General features: G+C 40.0%; 1 protein-coding gene and 1 pseudogene across 3 annotated transcripts in view; both read left to right on the top strand.

Moving 5' to 3' along the window:
* PTPN9 (protein tyrosine phosphatase non-receptor type 9) overlaps positions 1–17,686 on the top strand; it is a 110,097-nt gene that overhangs the window by 41,306 nt on the left and 51,105 nt on the right. For both annotated transcript variants that reach the window (XM_081157249.1, XM_081157248.1), the window contains exons 2-5: positions 3,834–3,977; positions 7,261–7,350; positions 8,031–8,155; positions 12,847–12,952. In XM_081157249.1, the coding sequence (XP_081013375.1) occupies positions 3,834–3,977; positions 7,261–7,350; positions 8,031–8,155; positions 12,847–12,952 (465 nt within the window). The remainder of the gene's footprint in view (positions 1–3,833; positions 3,978–7,260; positions 7,351–8,030; positions 8,156–12,846; positions 12,953–17,686) is intronic.
* LOC308566700 (large ribosomal subunit protein uL22 pseudogene) lies at positions 5,754–6,298 on the top strand (annotated as a pseudogene). The gene has a single exon. The product of its transcript is annotated as a large ribosomal subunit protein uL22 pseudogene (transcript).

The raw sequence follows: 17,686 nt of genomic DNA, 5'->3' as shown, positions 1-17,686 counted from the left end.
AATACTTATGGAGCCAGCTTCTTCTATATTTCAACAGAACCCTGACTGAAGAAGCATTGTTTCTTTAGAGACCTTTATTTTGCAGTTTAACACATATTGGAAATTTCTAATTTAAATTTATGCTTTTGGATAAGGTGGATTAGAGAGATTGAATTGCTATAGACTAATGAGAAGGTCACTTGATTCTGAGGAACTCTCTCTTTCGAAAGAAGTTTTAGTGTGAAATGAATGGAGTAAAGAAAAAAGGAAAATCATCCACTCAGAAACTACCTCTACATGCCATACTGTGGTGGATGCTCTTCTATCTTTTTTTTTTTTAATTTTATTTTTGTTTAAAATATTATAGATGTCCCTTTTTCTCCCCAAGCTCTTCTATCTTTTATCTCTTATAAGCCTTGTCTTTTCAGATGAGGAAACTGAGGTTTAGAGAGGTTAAATGACTTGCCCAAATATCACATAGCAGTGATAGGTTTTTTCTGACTCCCAAACCAGTTAGTCTACTATACTTGTTCCTTGGTGGTTAGGTGGCTGATACCCAGGAGTTTATTTTAAGAACAGGTTTCTTTTAGGTCTGGCTCTTCTCCTTTCTCCCACATTGTCTTGGAATACAGGATTTAAGATACTAATTGTGGAACTGAGTGTGCCAGCACGTTTCTTGACCTTTTTGGGATTTTGATGTAACATGAAGACTATTATGTTGTTGGTTTTATTTCTCCTACACCTTATTTCAACACCAGTGGATGGTGTCCAGGGTATAATCCACTTCACAGATTTCTCAGTTATTTAAGAGCAGGTTCTCTAGTATCTTTTTCCTTATGGCCATAGTCAAAAAACTTGTTTTATCTATGTAAACATGATTGTGGGAGAAGTATATAATTACAGTAAGCTTTTGACTAAGCTGAAACAAATCTTGCCTGTATCTGAAAAGCTGGTTGAGGAGGGTTGTAAGTAGTAATGTTAGTTTTTCTGTACATCAATTCAGACCTTGTCCCAAAGGAAGAACAAAGCTGTTTGAACTGTGACCACTCCTTAGCTGCAAGTGTTAACCACTGTAGTTACTCAGAAGCCTAGGTAGATTCAAACCATTGACCTTGAGTTGAATTATTTTGTAAGCTGTGAATTATCTTTTGACTCATTCTTTCTTTAACCAGGAAATACACTGAATGTTGATTTCAGGAGTTTCAATTATCCCTTCCAAAGAGTGTCCTGCTCACTAAAATATCTGGGACTTGTTTTTTGGTAATCAACAGGACCACAACTTGGTCTGTACTCACTGGTTGTGTCAAATCCATGTGTAAACAGAAGGAGAGATCTGAATAACTGTCTAGAGAAAGGCTGTTTAAGATGAGACCATCTTTTCTGACTCAGAGGAATGGGGAGGTATAGGAGAGTGAATCTGAGGGTGAGTATAGCAGGTGGTGGGTGTATTTGTATCTGTAAATATCACATTGCTGTTTACCATACACTGGACTCTCTTCATGCAAGACCTTCTCAGGCCAAATTAGGAGGAATTGTTCCCTTATTTAAAGCCAAGAATAACATGCTGACCAGCAGGGGACAGAGGTCAGTTCAAGGCAACAGCTCTTGGGAGCTATAGGACATTAAGAACCTTGAAGGAACTGAGTTTAATAGAAGGAAGCCAATATGTACATTGAAGGAAGTGTTTGAAACCTGTGTGTTTCTTCTTTGGGGCATAGCTTATTTATAAAAAATGAAAAATTGTCATAATAGTTGGATATGTGATGGGTTCATATCACCTCCTGGTCATTTAACTATATATTTTTCCCCCTCCTGCCTGCATATTGATTCATCTGTTGTTCTTAATTAGCAAAAGAGGAAAAGAATGTTCTACTGATATTCTGGTGTTTTATTCTACAAGCAGCTTCAGAAACACCCAGGAGAGGGCTATATTTGAAAGAAACGTTATTTAAAAAACATATACCCTTTACAAAATCTCCTGGGGACCTTCTGAACTGGCTGAAGTTTTGTTTCTGGGATCGTTCTGTGCTACTCTCTTCTTTTTCCATTCAGTGTTTCCTCATTCTGATGCTGGCCACTCACCCCACCAAGGCTACTCAAACTGTTTTCTGAGTTCTGTTTTCTTCTCTGGGACTCATTTCTCTGGTCTAACTTGAACTGATTCTGGGCCGAAGTGATCATCTGAAAGCTTTTCTTCATGGCCTTTATTTCTTGGCTCATTTTATGCACTTTGCCTGATTCGTTTTGCTGCTTCTCTCTTTTTCCAGTATTGTAAGTTATGTTGCCTCAGTTGGAAGGTTCTAAAGCTCAGATGTAGCCTCTGGCCTCTTAGATTTTACTCTGGTTTGTAAAGTGCCTTTTTCCTTTCCTAGAAATTGGGGGATGAGTAAATCAAGTGCTCTTTAGTGAGGGATTGCTAACTCTCCTGGGTCTCTAGTTTGCTACTTGTTTAAACACACATGTAGCTATTTGGATTGTATTTTCAATGTAGGACTTGTTGCCAAGACTCTCAAATAGGTCATTGCTGTTACCCTTTTTCCCCTTGTTTTTAATAGAAAATTTAGGGGTACAAAGAGAACTACCTTGTCCATGATCAAATAGTACGTTGGTCTACACTTTTTGAAGCAAACCTCATTTTTGTATTCCTTATATTTCTTAGCACAGCTATTAACAAATAGTTAATAAATAACAGTAGTTTAATAGATACATTTTAACTGTGGGTTCATTGATCAACTAAATTTCAGAATTCTCATCAAGTCATTCACCTTTTAGACAAATATGTGAGAAAAGTTTTTGGATGGAAGGGACTGAATAGTTATGCAGAAAGGGTTAGCAATTTAGAATATTCGTGCAAAAAATTCCCATGTAAATCCTATTCTTTTTATTTTTTAATTTTTATCCTTACCCGAGGTTATTTTTTCAGAGTGGAACGGGGGGAGAGAGACACACACACACATCAATGTGAGAGTGACACATCAATTGGTCGCCTCCCACACACGGCCGAACCAGGGTGGGGGATCCAGTCTGCAACCCAGGTGCGTGCCTATGACCGGAATCAAACCCAAGACTCTTCAGTCCCAGGGCCTACACTCTAACTACTGAGCTGAACCAGCTAGGGCTAGGGTGTAAATCCTATTCTTAATGAAGAAACAGAAGGGTAGTATGGCTAGAGGGGAAACTGGTTAAAAATGCAAGGAGAAATAGCGTGGGGGAGGATTAAACAACATGGGCTATCAAGAGATGCGAACAAACAGGCATCTTGCCAGCTTGGTATCAGACAGTGAAAATGAAAAATGTTCACCCTTCCCCCAATATTAGGCTCTCCACCACTGCCCTTCCCCCAAACCGCTGTCCAGAGAGGCTGTTAATGACTCTGGGCACTAGCATCTGGTTTTGGGCTGCCATGTGAAGCATGAAGAGGTCCTGTGGGTTCAGTCAGCTGCAAAGATTTATTAAATTTTCCTAATTGTTTTGCTGTTCTCAAATACTACTGCTAATTTCAGTGTACACTGTACATTGTGCAATAACCTTTCATAGGATCCATCTACCTTTTTTTAATCTTCAAAAAACAACGAAAAACAAACTGCTGTTTTTTTGCTTTGGGGCCAGTAGTTTGCATCTCATTTGGGATCCTTGTTCCCTCATCTGGCCTCATTGAGTTGTACAAGTAAATTTTCACTATTTCTTGTTTCAGACATGTTTCCAACTTTTGTCTTTACCAGTTCCCTGTAGTAAACTTTGGTTTCAGACTTGCTTCAGGGGAAGGGTGATTGATTTTTTTTTCTTGCTTGTTTTTTGTTTCAGTAAATATGTTCTCTACTTACTCATTATTGTTTATCTTCTTTGTCAAACAGGCCACCAAGCAGTTTCTTGAAGAGATTAACAAGTGGACAGTTCAGTACAACGTTTCCCCACTCTCTTGGAATGTGGCTGTAAAGTTCCTCATGGCTCGAAAGTTTGATGTGCTCCGTGCCATAGAGTTGTTCCACTCCTACAGGGTATGTAGCTCAGGGTAGACCAGACCTGTGGCAGCTGGGCTCTCTATGTTGCTATAAAACCACACTTTATACACAGTGGTTCTGAGTGTTCTCATCACTCTCAAAAAAGAAAAAAAAGTGGGTTGGTATTCAAGAGCCCTACCTTGGGGTCAGAGAATCCTTCTGAAGAGACAGCTCCCTAAATTTTTTAAAAAAGAAAGGGAAGTAAGAAGCACTAGGATTGGTTTAAAACTGATGCTCACGTAGGCTTATCTTGTGGTCATCTTGTTCAATATTCATTCATTTATTCAACAGAAATTTACTGTATACCTGCTATGTTCTAGGTGTAGAGATTATTGTTGAGAAAGAGTAAGCAATTGTAGAAATGTTATGATAGGGCAGTACTGGGTTCTGTGGAAGCCTTCCTGAAGGAAATGACTTCTAAATTATGATCTAAAGAATGAATATGAATCAGACAGGTAGGGGAAAAAAGCTCGAAAAAGTATGGCAGAAATAACAGCAAGTTTCAGATACCTAGAGAGAATTGAGCTGAGCAGAAACACTGAGTGGGAGTAGGGGCATGGCAAGAATTTGAGCAGCAGAGGTAAACAAGGTCAGATAAGAGTATCTATCTGCTTTTCTTAAGGGCAGAGAAATTCATTGACAGTATAAACAGCAGAATGATATGATCAGATTTGCATTCTGGAAAGGTTTTTCTTACTGTACTTTAGAGGATGGATATACTAAAGACAGAGACCAATTAAAAGGCTCTTGTACTTATGAGGAAAGAGATGATTTTGGTGTCTTTAGGCATAGTGTCAAGTGGAGATAAATAAAAAATGGGCAGATTCGAGAAGTAAAATTGGTAGGACAGGGTTGCTTAAACTGGTGTGTGAGGCAAGAGGAGATCAGGGTTCTAGGTATCTGCCTTGGATGACAGGGTACAGGGTGACATTCACTAGTATAGGAGACAGTGAAGGGTGCAGGTATATGGACAGAGAAGGTCATGAGTTCAGTTTGGCCATGTTAAGTTTGAAGTGTCATTGGGATATCTAAATAGAAATGTCCTCTAAGCAGTTGGAATGTGAGTCTAGGGTTCAGAAAAGAAATCTGGATGCAATTAGAGATTTTTGAGTAACCAAAGTAGAGCTGAACATTGGAGCCATGAGAATGGGTAAGGTCATCCTGGGAGAGTGTGAGGAATAGGAAGATGTGTAAGGCACAGTCTCACCTCAGACATTTTGCTTTTTTGGTTGGAAAGTTGTTTTAAAAGTTGAATTTGAATGCTTTATGTAGGATATGCACTCTCCTGTGATCCCAGCACTGACACTCTCTTCATTTGCTACTGAAGGCATTTGAATTTGATTTTAAAGAAGGACTGGGGAAACCTGGTTTGTTTTATTCATTGGCATGTTCCTAGCACTTAATTCAGTGCCAGGTACATAGTAATTGCTCTACAAATATTTGCAGAATAAATGAATGAATCAGTGAGTGAGCAAATGAATGGGGGGAAAAAAACAGCCTGCAAGAGAGATTTAGAAGGAATAATCAAAGAAATAAAACCCAGAAATCATTATCTGTGAAAGATAGAGAATGTTTCAGGAAGAAGGGAATGTGAGTGGTCAGCCTGGTCACATAAAGGAAGACTGCAAATGCCCAATGGATTCAGTGACAGGAAGGTCCTTCTGTAGTTAAAGGAAATGAGAATGCAGTAGACCGAGCATGAGGGAGCTGAGGGTGAGCTTAAAGAATATGTCTGTGGCTCTTCCCAAAAGCAGCCAGAGGTGACCTCTGAAAATGGTTCACTATTCACTTGACCCAGAAAACCTCACAAAATCGTGCAAATCAAGATGATCTTCGTGTTCACTTTAAGAATACTCGAGAAACTGCCAAGGCCATCAAGGCTTTGCATATTCAAAAAGCCACCAAGTATCTAAAGGATGCCACTTAACAGAAGCAATGTGTTCCATTTTGTCGTTACAGTGATGGAGTTGGTAGGTTTGCCCAGGCAAAACAGTGGGGTGGACACAGGGTCGGTGGCTCAAAAATAGTGCTGAATTCTTGCTGCACAGGCTTAAAAATACAGAGAGTAATGCTGAACTTCAGGGTTTGGATATAGAGTCTCTGGTCATTGAGCACATCCAGGTGAACAAAGCCCCCAGGATGTGGCATGGAACTTACAGAGCTCATGGGCAGATGAACCCATACATGAGCTTTCTCTGTCACATTGAGATGATCCTCACTGCAAAGGAACAGATTGTTCCTAAGCAGAAGAGGAGGTTGCACGGAAGTAAAAGATCCCAGAGGAACTGAAGAAACAAAAACTTATGGCCCATGAGTAAATTCAGCATAAAATAAATACTAATAAAAGTTAAAAAAAAGAAAAGAAAAGAATCTGGCCATGGAGATGAGGAAAATGAGGTCATGGTAGCTGCTTTTGGAGAGGATATAGAGGGTAGGGGTGACTTTTAAAAAAATTGATAGGAAGGGGAAGGGAGAGAGAAAGAGAAAGAAACATTGATTTGTTATTCCACTTATTCATCCATTGGTTGATTCTCATACGTGCCCTGACTAGGGATCTAACTTGCAACTTTGGCGTATCGGGATGACACTCTAACCAACTGAGCTACCTGGCCAGGGTGAGGGGTGACTCTTATTTATGATAGGAGAGGCCTGTGCCTGGAAGATGTATGAGGATGTCTGTTTCCAGACGGTTTTGGGTACATATTTTAATATCCTGGTCCAGTATCTGTGCTGCTGCATGTTTAAGAACTTTGACCCTGCATGCTGGTGATACATATTGGTTGGTCTTCAAGATTAGGATTCTCACTGATTCAAAAGAAACTATTCTACCTAAGGGGCTTATAAGGTGGCATTGGAAAGGAAATTCTGATAACACTCAGAAGGGGGTTACAAAGGAATTTATGATTTAGTTAGTTGACTTGTAAAGTCCCTTATCTTTGAAATTTGGCGATTACATAAAGCTATCCTGGAAATATAGTATATATGTTTTTAACATTTTATTTAAAAAAAATTTTTTTAAGATTTTTCTTGATTTTTTTTTTTTTTTTTTAGAGAGAGAGGAAGGGAGAGGCAGAGAGAAAAACATCGATGTGAGAGTGAAACACTGATCAGCTGCCTCTTGCAAGACCCCTACTGGGGATTGAGCCACAACCTGGACATATGCCCTGACTGGGAATCAAACTGGCAACCTCTTGATGCATGGGATGACACCCAACCAACTGAGCCACACTGGCCAGGGTGTATAGTATTTTCATATTCATCTTGTGTGCTTTATTTTTAGGAAACACGAAGGAAGGAAGGCATAGTGAAGCTGAAACCTCACGAAGAACCTCTCCGTTCTGAGATCCTTAGTGGAAAATTTACCATCTTAGTGAGTCTTCATGGACCCCTCTTGTAATGTCTCATTATTTCCTTTTGTAGCTGTTGTCCTCTTTGGACTTTGTTGCTGCATACTTTATCCTGAATCTAGAGAGTCTCAACAGTCAGGAGCAGATGTGAAGCAGTTGTGCAGTTTGGCATAAAATTATTCTAGTAATAATTGAAATTATTGGGAATCAGTTGGACTGTAGATTTAGAAAAGTTTCTTCATTGGTCCATAACAGTCAAGGCTTTTGGGATGGGTTTATAATGTGTCAGAGGCCCATCCTACCTTATTGAATGCAAGCTCTCTCCAATTGGAAACCACAACCTTGCAGGTAAATATACAATGGGTGGATTTTATAGTTTTCCTCTGCTGTTTGTTTCTTTTGGCATCCTGCCTGGGAAATTAATCAGCCAGAGTACACCGTTTTTTAATCTCTGTAATTGAGGAGATAATGTGTGTTTTTCCTATCATTGAAATATGGTTGGGGGGATGAGGGCTTGCTGAGAATCAGGCATGGGATGGCATAAACTTTCTTCCCTTTCTGGAGCAATTGATGCAAGTCAGCGAAGCAGTTCCAGTATCTGTTCTCTTCATATTGAAAAGCTGTGTCCAGGATATGAGAAGCCTTAGTGATTATTGGGATTTTCTATTTGATTTCTAAATGTTTCTTGTTTTATTTGCTTTAGAATGTTCGGGACCCAACAGGAGCCTCCATCGCCCTCTTCACTGCCAGACTGCATCATCCCCACAAGTCAGTCCAACATGTGGTACTTCAGGCTCTGTTTTACTTGCTAGACAGAGCTGTGGATAGGTGAGCATGGAGATTGGTGTAGGTGGTTTACATCTAGATGGGAAAGTGACAGTTCTTGATTTGATAAAACTTAGGAGTGCCTTCCCTGTGCTTCTCAGATGTGTCTTGGGCAGTGAGTGCTATGTATAGAAAATGTCCAATGTCCTTAAAGGCTTGGAATGTTTCCAGGTACTGTCAAGCTGGTGGATTTCCCATATCTTTACCTGCTTGGCTCTTTTCAGAATAACAGAAGCTGAGAAAGCCAATTAAATACTAATTTAAAAAATGTATTCATTGATTTTAGAGAGAAAGAGAGAGAGAGAGAAACATCAGTTTGTTGTTCCACTTATCTATGCATTCATTGGTTGCTTCTTGTATGTGCCCTGACCAGGGATCAAACCTACAATCTTGGTGTATCAGGATGATGCCCTAACCAACTGGGCTACCTGGTCAGCAGCCCTGTGCTGGCTCCTTTTGTTCATTCTTCCCTGAATGTTAATTTTCAAAACCCTCTGGGGCCTCAGTTTCTTTGTAAAATAGGAATAATGGTATTTAGCTCAGAGGATTTTGAGAATCAATATTCAGGAGAGAAGAGTCCAAAAGTATAAAGTTAAGTAAAATCAATAGGTACATAAGCAAAAGGAACCAGCTCAGGTCATATCTCTCCCCCTTTAAGGTAAATCATATTGTTACTATTCTATAGACAAAGAAACTGAAGTCCCAAGAAGTTATGTGACTCTTTTACAGTAATCACATACTGGTCCAAGTTGTTCTAAGATCCTGGTGTTCTTTTCTTGTCTAGAGCTATAGTTACCTTACTATGTTGTTTTTCTGCCATACTTTTTACCTTAGTGCTTGCCTTTACAGTTTGTTATTGCTCTGGATGTTATTGGCTGGTCCTCTGAGTTAGGAGTGATATACGTAGGGCTGCTACCTGATAGAGTGAGACAGCTGTGCACAGCTTTAGTCATACTATGGACTTTAGGGGATGGGAATAGCCAAAGTACTGTCTCAGTTTAAGTTCTCAGTTCATCTGTTACTGTCTTGTTAATGTTATTTTCATAGTACTTAGCTTCTGCTTTTGATGCTTAGCGGGAGATAGATCTAAACTACACATAGCATTGTTCTGAAAAAGAGAAGTTACTGAGGAGAGAGGATCAGTGATCTCAGGGCCCCAGTACTGCACAATCAGAAGTGTGGAGTGTATCAGTTCTTTTCTGTGATTGGCCTTCAGGCATGATTTCCAGAATATAGGTTCCTTTGAAAGGTTAGTTTAGCTCAGGGGAATGAATGAGAGATTCCTTCACCAGAAAATTCAGTATTGGTCTTCCTCCTTGGGCAGCTTAGAGAGTCAGAGCTCTCATATACGTATGGCAGTAACCAAAGCTTGCTCTTTCCAGTGTGAGTATTAGATCCCACAGGAGTACCAAACAGGTAAATAGAATTAAAATTTTTCATGATGTCCATTTCTTTCTTAAAATCCCTCATTGACTCCTCATTATTGAGAGGATGCATATAAGATAAATGTGAACCCTTTTCTTTAAGCAAAATATTCTCAGTAGTGAGAAGAAATTCTTGTTTCCCTATTTTACCTTGAATCAGGATGGAAGGAGAGGAAAGCCCTCCTCTTCACTATATCTTACCCTTTTTTAAGGCCCAACTTCTATGACTGGCCCTGTCACTGCTCCAACCTGTCACAAATAAAATTCTTTTTACTCTGACTTTAATAGCAGTTATTACTAGTACTGATCATTTTGTGTTTAATTATGCATGGCCTTATGATGTCATTTATCTTATACTGTTGTTTTTTCATCTACCACTAGATTATAAGCTCCATAAGGACAGGGTACCTTCTTTTTAACATTATATAATGGAAAATTCCAAAATCTCCCTAGGTGGAGAGGAAATGCTATCGTAAATTTCCACATACCCATCATCTGTTGTCTTCAAAGTGATCTGTAACCAATCTTGTTTCATTGATAATCCCTCACCCACCCCCTACCCTTGGCTATTTTAAAACATGCGAGGGACTGTGTTTTAAACTTCTTGGTGTTCCCAGTAGCATCCAGCTCAGGAATCAGATTCAGGAGGGAAGCAATTATTCTGAGTACGGAATTAGCTGTTTGTAAACCTCATATTCTGTACCCAGAAAAGTGAAAATCCTATTGCATTTTTATGTATTTCATGTGCCTTTAGAGGATGAGCTGTTTTGGGGACTGTAGAACCTGCATCGTTATGCCAGGTTGCTTTTTAAAAATTAAATTCTTTTTCCCCTGGCACTATCTTCCCTTTGTTTCAGTTCCCTACCACAAGCTGGAGCTGTGAGGGAAAAATATATAATTCTTTGAATTTGGCCTTTGATGAACTTGTGGAGAAATGGGAAGTCTCTAGACTTGGATAGTAATTGTGTCATTCGATTAACAGCATCTTTGCTCTTGGTGAATCATAATCTCTCTGGGGTTGTAAAAAGAGTCAAGATTTAGCACTGACGGTATCATGTTATGGGTCATTTGAACCTAAGAGAAATTTGGGCCTACTTCACAATTAGAGATTTTTGAAATGCTACTTAATGAGTTGGTACTTCTCTCTTGGATTTTATTGAAAGGATAGAGGTATAGAGGCTTCCAGGAGGTCATACTAAAAAAGTAGTGTAACCCTGGCCAGTGTTGCTAAATGGTTAGAGGAACAGACTGCACACGGAAGGATCATGGGTTCAATTGCCGGTCAAAGGCACATGCCTGGGTTGTGGGTTTGCTTCCTGCCAGGGTCGGCGCACATGCGGGAGGCAACCAATTGACGTGTCTCTTTCATATCTATGTTTCTCTCTCTTCCTCCCTCCCTTCCTTCCATTCTCTCTGAAAAGCAATGGAAAAAAATATCCTCAAGTGAGGATAACAACAACAACAAAAAAATTAGTGTACAAAATAACATGAGACTCTGATTTCAGGATTGTGTTTTGAGCCAAATTTTTTTCTCAATTTAAAATAAATGTGAAACCTGTTTCAGTTACCTGTGAATAGTCTGAATAATTTATTCTGTGTATAGAATAAAGCAAGTAAGGCTTTGGCTAGGTGGAAGAGTCAACTTTGAAAAGTCCTTAGGCATTAAGGAGATTGCACTGAGGAATACTTTTCATATCTTCATGTGTTCCTAACTTCAATCTGGGCATAGGTTTACCACCTTTCAATTTACTTTTGAGGATATTTTCCAGAGACCATTTGTGCGTTCTCTTCCTCCAAGTCAAAAGAGACAAATTCACAACTATTAAGCTTAGAGTTTTGTTATACGGTTTTTTACAAGTCTAAAGTATTTTTTTTTAGTGATGGCTTCCAGTCCACTGGATTACAATTCAGTTACAAGTCATTATGGATTTGTGTTGCAAGGACTGTGCTAGGGACTGTTGGGGATAATGAGTGAAAAAAAACACTCTAGAAGAGAATCAGCTACACAAAGTTGGCATATTTTAAGAGCCACAATAAAGATCCACAGGAAGATTTGTGGGGCTTCAAGAAGGTGAAGGGTGGTAGTACATTTGATTACAGTTATCAGGGAGATCTTCAAGGAAGAGGAAACTTTTGAGCTGAACAGGGAATATTATAGAATTTGGATAGGCAGATTCAGAGACATGCGAGAAAACAGTTCAAATTTTGATAACCTAGATACTCTGGAACATTCTCAACTTAGGACTTTCTCACTTGATAAATCTGGTTAAATATGCATCAATAAGTATAATTCCAATTCCAGTTCCAACATGTGAGGCTTTTCCGTACACCACCAAGCAGTTCTTCAACACCAGCTCAGAGTTCCACAATTCACCTCATTTTTTACACTGTCTACCTGTAGATAGTGTAGGTCCCACAGGTTAAGGGTTTTCAGTCCTGCAAGACTGTCCCCTTCTACTCCCTTCAGATACCAATGGCAAGTCCAGGTTGTCACCTCTGCTTCTTACCAACAGGCTCTGTAGATCAGAGGTTCCAACCACCCTCTCCTTGGATTTGATGGATTTGCTAGATTGGCTCACAGAACTCAGAAAAACATTTTACTTACTAGATTACTGGTTTATGATAAAATGATATAACCCAGGAACAGCCAGATGGAAGGGATGCATAGGGCAAGGTATGGGGCGAGAGCACGGAGTTTCTGTGCCCTCTCTGAGAGAGCCATTCTCCCGACACCTCAACATGTTCACCAACCTGGCAGCTCTCTGAACCCCATCCTTCTGAGTTTTTAGGGAGACCTCATTACTTAGGCACGATTGATTAAATCATTCGCCATTCATGATTGAACTCAGTCTCTAGCCCCTCCCCACTCTTCCTTCCCTGGTAGGGCTTGCGCTGAAAATGCCAACACTCTGATCATGGTGTTTGGTTTCCCTGGCAACCATCGCCCACCCTTGGTGACTTAGGGACATTTTAGCAGTCACCTCAATAACATAACAGACACCTTTATTGAGCACTTTGCTTAGGAAATTTCAAGACTTTTCAGAATTCAGGGTTGAAGACCAAGTATATAGTTCTTATTAGAAATCACGATATCACAATAAGCATAGCAGATACCAAAGGTAAATTATCTTTTTGTAAGACTAGTGTTCAGGGAGGCAGTTATTTTGGTCCCAAATGTGTCCGTCCCATACTTTTGTTTTTGCCTCTGGCTTTCAACCTTCCTCATTCATCTGATTACTTAAATGTTTTTGTTCAATGGTTGGTTTACAGCTTTGAAACTCAGAGGAATGGACTGGTGTTTATCTATGACATGTGCGGTTCTAATTATACCAACTTTGAGCTGGATCTTGGCAAGAAAGTCCTAAACCTGCTGAAGGTAAGGCTGTGGCAGGGCCCTCTTAATTCTCCTATAATGGTTAGGATACTTTTTTCTATTCTTTGGATTTAAGAATGATGTAAACTTCAGACATTGTGTTCCATTTAAAGATCACCTGTAAATGATGAGTAATAACTGCTTCCTCAGAATAAGAAATGGTCTTAAAAGTAAAATGGGAAGAATTTAAATAAGAAATGCACAAGAACATTCTTAATCATAAAGGTGTGGGATATCCCTTTCCTGGAGTTTTGTAGAATAAGAATTAATGAAGGCCTAGGCGTGGCCAGTGTCCATGAAAAATGTCACCTAGCCAGTGTCTTTCAAACTTTGTTTTGCCCGGCCAGGCGTGGCTCAGCGGTTGAGCATCGACTTAGGATCCAGGCGATTGGGGTTTGATTCCCGGCCAGGGCACATGTCCAGGTTGCAGGCTCGATCCCCAGTTGGGGGCGTGCAGGAGGCAGCCGATCAATGACTCTCTCATCATTGATGTTTCTATCTCTCTCTCCCTCTCCTTTCCTCTCTCTGAACTCAATAAAGATATATTTTTTTAAAAAACACACTTTTTTTTCAACTATATCTAGTCAGAAGTACATTTTTTTAATTAAAAATATTTTTTTAAATCCTCACCTGAGGGGCCTGGCCGGGTGTGGCTCAGCGTTTGAGCGTCGACCTGGAATCCAGGTGATCGGGGTTCGATTCCCTGTCAGGGCACATGCCCGGGTTGCGGGCTTGATCAATGACTCTCTCATCGTTGATGTTTCTATCTCTCTGTCTCCCTCGCCTTCCCTCTCTCTGAAATGAATAAAGATATATTTAAAAATAATAATAATAAAAATATAAATCCTCACCTGAGGGTATGTTTTTATCTTAAAGAGAGAGGAAGGGAGAGAGAGAAAAACATCGATGTAAGATAAAAACATAGATCCGTTGCCTCCCTCCGTACACTCCCCAACTGGGGATCAAACCCACAACCTAGGTATGTGCCCTGAGTGGGAATCGAACCCACAACCTTTTGGTGCCCGGGACAACATTCCAAGCAACTGAGCCACCCAGCCAGGGCCAGAAACATGTTTTACATTATAACTTAGTACTCAAAAGTATATGTATACTTACACATATATGTAGAGTTACATACATAGATAAGGTTCTTAATCTCTTATCACAAATGCTTAGATCCAGAGGTGTTTTTTTAATATTTTGAACTTTAAAAGATAATATGTGTGCCACCCTATAATCAAACATTAACATTTCTGCAATGGAATGTATTATAATGAGTGGAGAAGAATAAATGCTATGAATAGCCTAGGGCATTTCAGGTTAGCTTTTGCTGCCCTCTTAATTTTTGCACCAAACTTATGAAATAAATTTAAGATTTTCAGAGTTATTTAGATTTCAGAATCTGTGGATGGGGGCGTGTGTATCTGTGTGTACATATTTATAAAACAAAACAAAAAAGTTGCACAAAACAAGCTTTACCTTACTGTGTGCAATCACTTTGATTATTCTCTTCTATTTCATATTTTTTAAATGTTAGTCATGATCTATTAAATTAACTTCAGGACCCACTTAGTGACAACCTGCAGTTTGAAAAACATTCGTTTAGGAGTCTATGCAGTCTTGGTTCTGGGACCTCACTTGGGAGTACTGTGGAACTAGATTTCTATAGGTGCTTATTTACTATTACAGCTTTATAATAGAAAGTGTATAAATAGGGTATTATGCTGCATGTTGTTTTCTGGGATTTGAATTTTTCACTTATCATTATTTTACTGAAATTCCTCTTGTGGTATGTAGCTGTAATTTATTCCTTTTTATTGATGGTTGGAGGATTGTTACCTTTTTTTTTTTAAACATATCTTTATTGATTTCAGAGAGAGGAAGGGAGAGGGAGAGAGAGAGAGATAGAAACATCAATGATGAGAGAGTCATTGATTGGCTGCAGCCCGCAATGTGGGCATGTGCCCTGACCGGGAATCGAACCCCGATCTCCTGGATCCTAGGTCGATGCTCAACTGCTGAGCCAGGCCTGGCTGGGTGGATTGTTACTTTTTTTTTTTTTAATATATCTTTATTGATTTCAGAGAGAGGAAAGGAGAGGGAGAGAGAGATAGAAACATCAATGATGAGAGAGTCATTGATCGGCTGCAGCCCGCAACCTGGGCATGTGCCCTGACCGGAAATCGAACCCCGATCGCCTGGATCCTAGGTTGACGCTTAACCGCAGAGCCACGCCCGGCCAGGCTGGATTGTTACTTTTTAATTCCTCCTCCACTGGTGAATATATCAGTTTATTCATCCACTTTTCTACTGATTGCTCCTTGGATTATTTACTGATTTTTGTGTCTATGGACAGTGCTGCTATGAATACTTTTATACTTGTCTTCTGGTGCATGTGTGCAGGAGTATCTCTAGGGCAGTGTTTCTCGGCCCTTTTTTCCTTATTGCCTCACTGAGGAGCCTTTCATAGACATTCCCCTCCCCCCAAGTTGTTCTAATGAAATTCTAATACCACCGATGTACTATATGTATCATTATGTACTGAATGCATATCTGTGCTTTATGCATAAAAAGAGTATGATTTTTTGCCTATGCCCCACTCCTCAAAACTGATTTCATCCACTTGAGGGTGATATGTATGCTCTAGAGTATACACCTAGGAGAATTACTGAGTCATAAGGTCTTTGAAGATTCAACTTCATAAAATAGTGTTAAATTGTTTTCCTAAGTGGTTTTACCCACCTGCTATGTGTAAAATTTCCATTGGTCCACATCCTCTCCAACACTTGGTGATATCAGACTTCTTTTTTTTTATTTAAATTTTTTATTGCCTGGCTGGGCGTGGCTCAGCGGTTGAGCGTCGGTAGACCTAGGATCCAGGCAAATGGGGTTCGATTCCCGGTCAGGGCACATGCCCGGGTTGTAGGCTCGATCAATGACTCATCATTGATGTTTCTCTCTCTCTCTCTCCCTCTCCCTTCCTCTCTCTGAAATCAATAAAGATATATTTAAAAAAAAAAATTTATTGTTACACTATTGGAAATGTCCCAAATTTCTCTCCCTTTGCCCACCTCCACCCAGCCCCTGCCCCCGTAGCCCTCACCACACTATTGTCTATGTCCATATATGCATATATGTTCTTTTTTTTTTTCTTTTAAATATATCTTTATTGACCTCAGGGAGAGGAAGGGAGAGGGAGAGAGAGAGATAGAAACATCAATGATGAGAGAGTTGTCATTGATTGGCTGCCTCCTGCACGCCCCTGACTGGGGATTGAGCCTACAACTCAGACATGTGCCCTAACCAGGAATCAAACCTTGATCTCCTGGATCCTAGGTCAGTGCTCAACCGCTGAACCATCCCCAGCCAGGCCACATATGTTCTTTAGCTAATTCCTTCCTTTATCCAGTCCCTCCCACCCTCTCCCCCTCTGACATTTGTCAGTCTGTTCTGTGTATCCATGCCTCTGGTTCTATGTCGTCAGTTTATTTTGTTCATTAGACTCCACATATTAATGAGATCATATGGTACTTGTCTTCTTCCACTGTCTTATTTCACTTAGCATAATAATCTCCAGGTCTGTCCATGCTGTCAAAAAGGGTAAAGCGTTCTTTTCATTTTTACAGCCCCATAGTATTCCATGGTGTAAATGCACTACAGCTTTTTTATCCACTCATTTACTGATGGGCACTTGGGCTGTTTATAGATTTTGGCTACTGTAAATAACGCTACTATGAACATAAGGGTGCATATATTCTTTCTTTTTCTAAAATTTATTGTTGACAGTGTTACAGATAGCCCCCATCTTCCCCTTCCCCCTTAGCCACCCTCCACCCAGCCCCCACCTCAACCCAGGCCATCCCCATACTATTGTCTGTGACTATGTGTTATGTATATATGCATATATGTTCTTTGGTTAATCTCTTCCTGTCCCCACCGCCCTCCCCACTGAGATCTGTCACTCTGTTTCATGCATCCATACCTCTGGACCTATTTTGTTCATCAGTTGATTTTGTTCATTAGATTCCATATATAAGTGAGATCATATGATACTTGTCTTTCTCTGACTGGCTTATTTCATTTAACATAATGATCTCCAGGTCTATCTGTGCTGTTGCAAAGGGTGAGATCTCCCTTTTTACAGCTGCATAGTGTTCCATTGTGTAAATTTACCACAGCTCTTTTTCTTTTCTTTTTTTTTTAATACATTTTTTGTTGATTTCAGAGAGAGGAAGGGAGAGAGAGAGAGAAAACAACATCAATGATGAGAGAGAATCATTGATTGGCTGCCTCCTGCACGCCCCCTGCTGGGGATTGAGCCTGCATCCCAGGCATGTGCCCTGATCGGGAATCTAACCATAATCTCCTCGTTCATGGGTCTACACTCAACCAATGAGCAACACTGGCTGGGCTACCACAGCTTTTTTATCCACTCATCTACTGATGGGCACTGGGGCTGTTTTCAGATCTTAGCTATTGTAAATAACACTGCTATGAACATAGGGGTTCATATATTCTATCTGATTGGTGTTTCAGGATTCTCTTAGGATACATTCCCAGAAGTGAGATCGCTGGATCAAAAGGCAGTTCCATTTTTAATTTTTTGAGGAACCTCCATAATGTTTTCCACAGTGGCTGCACCAGTCTGCATTCCTACCGGGAGTGTACTAAGGTTCCCTTTTTTCCACATCCTTGTCAATACTTGTTGTTTGTTGATTTATTGATGGTAGCCATTCT

Source organism: Miniopterus schreibersii (genome assembly GCF_964146895.1).
Source record: "Miniopterus schreibersii genome assembly, chromosome: 1".
Taxonomy (NCBI): domain Eukaryota; kingdom Metazoa; phylum Chordata; class Mammalia; order Chiroptera; family Miniopteridae; genus Miniopterus; species Miniopterus schreibersii.
Note: the sequence above shows the minus strand (reverse complement) of the source record. Positions and strands in the feature narration are given on the sequence as shown.